This window comes from Coenobita brevimanus, chromosome 57, assembly GCF_032717465.1.
Source record: "Coenobita brevimanus isolate Jiangsu-jjx chromosome 57, ASM3271746v2, whole genome shotgun sequence".
Taxonomy (NCBI): Eukaryota; Metazoa; Arthropoda; class Malacostraca; order Decapoda; family Coenobitidae; genus Coenobita; species Coenobita brevimanus.
In genome coordinates, this window is record NC_137010.1 from 23,172,217 (window position 1) to 23,180,413 (window position 8,197).

The 8,197-nt window shown below is 42.4% G+C and overlaps 1 protein-coding gene across 1 annotated transcript in view; it reads left to right on the forward strand.

Annotated features, from left to right (window-relative positions):
- Nucleotides 1–6,844: 6,844 nt before the first annotated feature.
- Nucleotides 6,845–8,197, forward strand: part of LOC145401930 (chondroitin sulfate N-acetylgalactosaminyltransferase 1-like) — a 49,746-nt gene continuing 48,393 nt past the window's right edge. The window contains exon 1 of the mRNA XM_080274036.1: nucleotides 6,845–7,061. Coding sequence (XP_080130162.1) covers nucleotides 6,845–7,061 — 217 coding nt within the window. The remainder of the gene's footprint in view (nucleotides 7,062–8,197) is intronic.

Genomic DNA, 8,197 nt, shown 5'->3' on the forward strand with positions numbered 1-8,197 from the left:
AAGGAGAACTGCAAGGCTTGGTGAATAAGTCTGGGAGAGTGGGTAAGAAAAGGAATCTAAAGGCGAATGTAGGGAAGAGCAGTGTTGTGGTCCTCGAGAGAAATGAAGTCACTGAATGTACGGTGAGGTTGGATGTTGAGGAAAAGGAAATTATGAGTGTATTTCTGTACTTGGGTAGTGTGATGAGTAAGGATGAGGTTTGGAGAATGAAGTGCTTGAAAGGGTACAACAAGGAAGAAGGGTTGCTGGTTCTTCGAAAACTGTGATAAGAAATAGGGAAGTGGGCATGAGTGTAAAAAAAAAAAAAAAAAAAAATCGCTGCATGACAGTATTGTGATACCAATTCAAACGTATGGAAGTGAAGCTTGGACCTTGTTGGAAGGACACAAATCAAGACGAGTGCAGTGAAAAGGAGCTAACTGAGAGGAGCATGTGGAGTTACATGGATAGACAGACTGACAAATAAGGATGTGAAGGAGCGTTGTGGCGTAGATGTGGATGTGATAGAAAGAATGGGAGAAATACACTGAGGTGGTTTGGCCATAGGGAGAGGATGGAGAGCGAGAGACTGACGAGGAGAGTGTATGTGAGTGAGGTGGAGGGGGGGGAGAGGGTTGGGGGGGCGACGATGAGATGAAGGGATGGAGTGGAGAGGTATATGAGAGAGGGGGTTTGAGCTGGGGGGAGGGCAGTGAAATGGCGGGGTACGGGTCGATATGGAGCAGCTTTTTTTGTTGCCACCCCTTACGGGATTAAGGCATTTGCAATAGATAGATGTGTGTGTGTGTGTGTGTGTGTGTGTGTGTGTGTGTGTGTGTGTGTGTGTGTGTGTGTGTGCCTTCATAGGCTGTATTAATATTCCCTTATATGCTGTAGATAATGCTTTAATTTTTAAATTTCACATCGATAATCTGTAAGAAGATACTGGAATGTGGTATGGAAACTTAATCGCTGAGAGAGAAATGTTACGAGATCTCCCATGCCAGCTAAATACACACCACAAATTCATATACACATACGGTTTGACACGGCACTCCAACACCGGTATAAAAACACCCGTGCTTCCCCACAGACCATACCCAGCTTCATCAGGCTTCCCTATAACAACATCCACATCACCTCTACAAATTCCTTAAAAAAAAAGCACACACACACACACACACACACACACACACACACACACACACACACACACACACACACACACACACACACACACACACACACACACACAAGCCCTTCAACAGTCCTGAGATGTGCCAAAGTAAGCTCGTGCACTGATTTCTCCCACTCTTGTAGTCAAAGCACGAACAGCGTAGGCCGGGGGACTGTAAATGAGCGAGCAAGCGAGCGAGCGAGCGAGAGAGAGAGAGAGAGAGAGAGAGGGGGGGGGGAAATAGAGGGGGTCACTGGAACCGTTGACGTCGGTGGAAGCTTTGGATGTGACCCCTTCCCCCTCATCCCCACCTGAATCATTGCCACTTTACACGCAATCAGCAGTGTACGCTACTCTCTGTCTGTCTGTCTCTCTCTCTCTCTCTCTCTCTCTCTCTCTCTCACTCATGACATCTTTATATAGGTTTAAATCCGAGGGAAACTGGGGTATCTTGTCTGATAACAGTACTGGTAGGCGGGTAAATATCATATATAGGAGTGGGGTTGAAAGCTGACTGACATCATAACAGAGTCAAGTATGATTTCAAACTAGCCTACGTCTGTTTTCATTCATTCATTTTCTCTCTCTCTCTCTCTCTCTCTCTCTCTCTCTCTCTCTCTCTCTCTCTCTCTCTCTCTTGCTGTTACCAAATGACTATTCACATTAAGACAGCCTCGAAATACTGAAAGGATCAACGAAAGCTTCATGTTTCCCCTTCAGTTCGTAAAGTCTTTCCTAAGATTAACATAAGCGTTTAAGATAACACTAATAACATTAAAAGACGCCATAGTAGTGAAGTGGCTACACAGGAGGGCAACGATTAAACAACATGTTAAATTAAAATATTAATTAAGTGTTGGATGACATTTTTCTCCTCGTTCTTTGCATTAACATGGGGAATCTTCTATCATAAATTAGTGAACTATATACTACCTCTCCTGCTCCTATGACTCATTCTCGGCTGAATAAAATCGTCTGGTCTTAGCTGCAACACATTACTTGGGCTGTTCTTGCCATGGCAGTGTTAATTGTACCAGTATTAACACTCTCAGGCTCCTGTACCTACTCTCAGCTTAATAGGCATTAGCTGAAATAAAACACGAGAGAAGACGTAACCATGGTAGAGTTAATGCACAGAACATGATGTCACCATAATGTTAACAAATGATGATGTAAAAAGAAGAAACTGACATACAAGAAGAAGAAGGCGAAGGAGGAGGAAGAAGAGAAGGATTAAATGCAAACCTATGAACTAAACTTGGGCCCTGGCAGGCAACCAGATTTTGTTAAATCTAAGTCTTCGCTCAGACAACAACAGTTAGCCGTTGAATTTATAATGCAGGTCCCATTTTGAATGTCTTGCACCTTAGGCTAACGTGCAATGGTGGTGATGAACACATATGCAAAAAAGTAAGATGAAAGCTTAGACTTCATGGCCAGGGGCAACGCGAGGATCACTGAGGTTAGGCAATAAGTATTATACTGAGTCCCTGTCTTCACCTTGAACATGGTCTGCATTAGACGGTTTACATACAGGTCTTCAATGGGTGAACTGTGACTAAGGGAAAGCAGACTGAGTCCACCTGTTTGATAGACCCTAGATAGCCTAAATAGAATACTGGACTTGTTCCAACCAATTAACGAGTTACACCTCACATCCCCCTAGACCAATCACAACGTGGTTTTAGGCGATTCCACTCCGCAAACACTTTCATACAGACCTTGCACAGAGAGTTTTTGATGGCATCAATTCAGCCAGGCTACCACACAGAACACTCCTAGTCACGCTAAACATTAGCAAAGCTTTTGATGCCATCCCCCGCCACAACCTCACAAAAAATATTCAACACAAACATGCACAATAACAGAAAAACATGGCTGGCAAACTATTTAGCAGGTAAATGTGCATATGTAGCATTTGCCAGTCAGTCATCGACAATGGAAACTTCATAAACGGCGTCCCTCAAGGATCTGTTTTGTCCCCTACTCTCTTTAATCTATACATGCACGACAAACCCACACCCCACACACACACATAGCTTCCTATGCAGACGACATAACACTTACCTGTACACACCAAAATGCAAACACAGCCACACATCCTCCAACCTTACCTCAAACACACTACACGAATGGTTCACCACAAACAGACTCAAAATAGCCCCAGCCAACTCTACAATGGCCCTTCTCACAATCTAGACAGCAGAACACAGTCACATTCCACACCTCACCATAAGCAACACTCCCCTACCACACACACACACACACACACACACACACACACACACACATACACACCCACACACACACATACACACCCACACACACACAGAAAATCTTTGGTGTAACATACAGTACATCGATATCATTTAAACAACACATCACAAACGTTAAAGATAAATTCAACGCTAGTACTCAACGACTTAAGGTCACTTGCCCATACAACACTGGACATAACAAAGAAACCACCGTCACAGTATACAAACAATATAATTTATACGTTCAGTGATGAAGTATGCAAGCCCTGTTTGGGCTTCTAACCCCGCTAAAACACACTACAAAACTCTACAGACCATACAGAACAAGGCTCTAAAAATAATCAGAGGCTGCACAGCTACAACACCCATAGACCACCTACACCAAGAAACCAAAGTCCTCAAAGTCAAGGATCATCTAGACATGAGAGGTATACAAATTCTTGCCGCAGCCTCCACAAACCCACACCATCTACTAAACTACATAGCAGCGCATCCACACACACTAAGGAACATCAAAAGTTCAAAACAACACCCAGCACATATACGTAAATACTGTCATCTCTCCCCCCTCGCCTGCCTCAAACCAGCTTCCAGAAGTATATCCATACTCAGATCACTCGCCGCTCCAGTTACTTAAAGACAACACAGCTGCATGCACGACCTCCTGATATCCACCCTTCTGAATCCTGTCTCCCTCGTGAGGACAAGGTCCACCTGGCCAGGCTGAGATGTGGGTATCATCCAGCCCTCTTGAGTAATCAAAAGAGGCTGGATGACTCCGTCGCTGACGCCTGTCCAGGATGCAACATAGCACCCCATACTATTAAGCACATTATGGAAGACTGCATTGCACACGACCGCCTGCGCCAACAACACAACATACACTCCTTGAGAACTCTGTGGGAAAGCCCAGTCTCGGCCATGGCTTTCCTTAGGGACTAGGGGCTGTTCGGCCAGACTGCCTAGGGAACTACTACTACTACATTGAGGCTTTAATACTCACCCTAGTGGTGGGCGTAATCGATTATTTGTAATCGATTTCAAGGTTAAATTATTCACTAATCGATTACAGTTCCCAGTAATCGATTACCAAACGATTACTCCCTGCATTAAGTATATATTAAATATGTATTATAGACACGTGCATTTCAATGGATTTTACCCAATAAATATTAATCTGTTTTACAATAAACACCTTAATCCATAAAGATATATGTAAAAAAGAGGTAGCTGATAATTAATAGCTGTATGTACGAGCAGAATAAAAAGCCAGGACCTCAGACATTGGAGAAGACAAATCTAATAGAGCAAACTCGTACCTGCAGTTTCTGTGTACTGTGTAGACTGTGGCGAGTGTGCACTGCATAGCTGTCAGTTGTGTGGCAGTGTGAGAACTGAGTCGTGTGACTGTGCGAAGGGAGGCTTAGCAGATCTGATTACCGGTTAATTAAATTTTCAGGTATTAGTAATGTTTTTACTTTTTCCGGATCTTTTCATTTAACATAATGCTTGGAGAGAGAGAGAGAGAGAGAGAGAGAGAGAGAGAGACTACAATGAAGCCATAACATTTTACCTTATACTGACTTTACAAATATACCCATATAATATCAATTTTAAGGTAAAAGTAATCGAAAAGTAATCGATTACTGACTACAGAAGTAATCGAAATAATTGATTACAGAAAAAATCGAGTATCGCCCATCACTAACTCACTCACGGCTAAATGAAGTAATTTCAACTGTAAAAATTCAACTGTAAAATGATAAGAGACACCTAGAGACTATGCAGGAAATATGCATCTGTTCGGGAAATCATTTCCTGATAGTTGAAGATAGTGATTATATATATATATATATATATATATATATATATATATATATATATATATATATATATATATATATATATATATATACAGAAAGAGAAACAGAGACGGGAGGGGGGGATTATTTGCGATTAATTATGAACATTACACCTCAGTATCCTCTTGTAAGTTATTGATGTAAACAATGTAGACAATATATATTGCACTCAACCCTCTGTTGTCGTGGGTTTAAGTATCTCGTTTCCCTGCTATCGCCGCTATCTAAAAAAAACTGCACAAACACGATTATCACGCCCCAAATATGGGCTATAGCGCACCGGAAAAAATAAAAACAAGTCCGGATTGTGACGTCAGGATATCAGAGACGCTGTGATTGGGCGTCCGCCGCCTGAACTACGATGGAAAATAGGCTATTGGCTTAATGGGAGACTGCTGGAACAATGTCACCCCTGACACTCAGTCATGCCTGGCGTAACATTTTCGAGGGTCTGCCTGAGAACCGTCAGGTGGCTGTGCCTGGTACCCTAACCCCACAGACAGTTGAGGAGGAGGAAGAGGCAGCGGCGGAAGGGGCACACTAAATCCCTGGAACTGGCTTTGCTGAGACTACTGGTGAGGACAACCGAGAAATGATACAGTCTTCTGCTGTTACTGTGGACAAAATAAATGAAGATGATATGGCACAAGAAGAGGACAGTCCAGGAGAGGATGAGGAAGGTGTAAATGTGAGGTGTGAGGGATTATCCATGGCTGACATGGAGATGATAGACTTGGGTTGCCAGCTACGCTATCTCCTTGAACAACAGCTAAGCAAGGAGCTCCTTTATTAATAAAGCACTGGCAGGTTACGAGGAGCAGTATCACGCCCACATCAACTCCCTCCACCAACGCCACATCACCGAATTCTTACGGCGTCTCAACGAGGCACAGCCGGTCCCGCAACAGAAACTGAACCAAGACTCACCAGCCTCTGTCTTTGGCGAGCCCTCTGACCTTGAGGGCTTCTCAGGTGCTACAGCTGACGAAATCCTGGACGAGTTAGAGGCCCGTAGGGGTGGTCAATAAGACCACCCAAACCTCGGATCCTACCCAACCACCTAAGCCCCTAATCGTCCCCTCAAAAGTAAATAAGATGGTAAAAAAAAGTATATTGTTTTACTTACATATTGTGATTCTTGATTTAATGTTTCTTTATATGTTAATTTTTCTTTATCTGGTAGAAAAGCTTGGTAAAAAAGTGGCAAAAATGGGTTAAATATGTGGTCAACTTGGGGGTCCTGGCACCAGTTACAATTATTACCATAAGTTCTTCAGTTCGGTTATCGCGATTTCAGCTAACGCGTGCTGATAGCGGTACCAATTACGCGCGATAGCCGATGTTTGAGTTACTTAAAAGACAGGGTTATGGTGTAACGCAGAAAACAAATCGCTAAGGATGTGGTGGAGGATTTAACACCTCTTCGTTTTTTTTTTTTTTTCTTGGTATCTCCAGACGAATGCATTCACTATGAGGGGCTTTCTAGTACTGAAAGGGAATATGAAAACTAGTATCTTACCTTTCCAGTCGAAAAAATCTCTTCTGAGCTGAAGGAAATCGTCTGTACTATGGGTCACATAAGTATCAGTGCACAAGGGTCCGATGTTCTAAGCTCGGTAATATGGACTGGCAATCTGGCTTTCTCAAGGGTAGCGCTGCATAGTTTATGTGCCCGCCGCCAGGGACATAGGGCGGTTCTGATGTTTGTGCACTACACCCGACGCTCGCGCCTTTTGAAACCAGCCGATGAATTCGGTAATTATAATGCCTTGGTCCACTGCGCAGGTAAAATATAGTGCCATGGCCCACTGCTCAGCTTGCGTAAGCAACAGCGAAACAGAAACAGTAAGCTAAGAACAGTGTTCTAAGTGCATTACCATAGTGGAGGCGAGGAGTAGGGATGTTTCAATGTGACGGCCAAAGATACACAGAGATAGCCTCTCCATAATATATTGTACAGCTCAGTGGTCCGATGCGTACCGAAAATATTCGAACACCTGCTGACATTACCAACGTCTCATTGTGTATGAACATTGTTTATTGTTTATATAAACATAACATTTGCTATATGTTTGCAAGATGATATTGGTACTTGGAGATAGAGGTTTTTTAATTTGGAATTTACTGTGCAAGTAGCTCGAGAATTTTCTTTATTCATATTCATATGTAGAATATACACTGACTATCGTGGAGGTACTAGGTTTTGTTCATATTTTTTCCAAAACTGTACTGTAATCGGTACTAAAAGCGGCATCATTTTAGCATAATACAAAAAATATACAAAAACAAAAAGTGCATAATTTTGCTACTTTTAGCATAGTTTTCTCGATGTCTAGCATAATTTGTTGTTGTTGGCGCCTTCTCCCATCCAGGTGCTCGTCCTCTGATTGATGGCTGTTTTCTTGATTGTTTTCTAATTTCATGCTTTTTTTTCCTTTCTCCTTTTCACCCCTTTTTCTCAATTCCTTAGTTTTGTCTGATCCTCATATTGGTTTTTATTTGTTAGATTCATTCCTCATTTGTACAATTGTATCCTAAAAATTTTTCTTACTCTTGTTCAAAATAGGGTAACGCTTGACGTTGCCATGATGACTAGTCGTAGTGCAGTGATGGGCAGCCCGAGTACTTTCTGCAAACCGAGTAATTCGGTATTGATTACTCTTCAAAACCGTGTACCGAATGATTACTTTTCACTCAGGTGGAAAACAGAAAAGTGTGGGAATAGGTGGGCGGATGGGGGTGGATAGCAATCTGATAAGCAGGAGGCTAGGGGAGCCAAAGGGTTGCCAAGGAGAGTATTCCAAATATATTAATACATAACATATTCATATTCATTCCTTTAATCAGGAAAAGAAATCTTGCAGTGACAAGCAAATTCAATTATTAAAACTATTTTGTGATGAAAATTTAGTCTCATATCA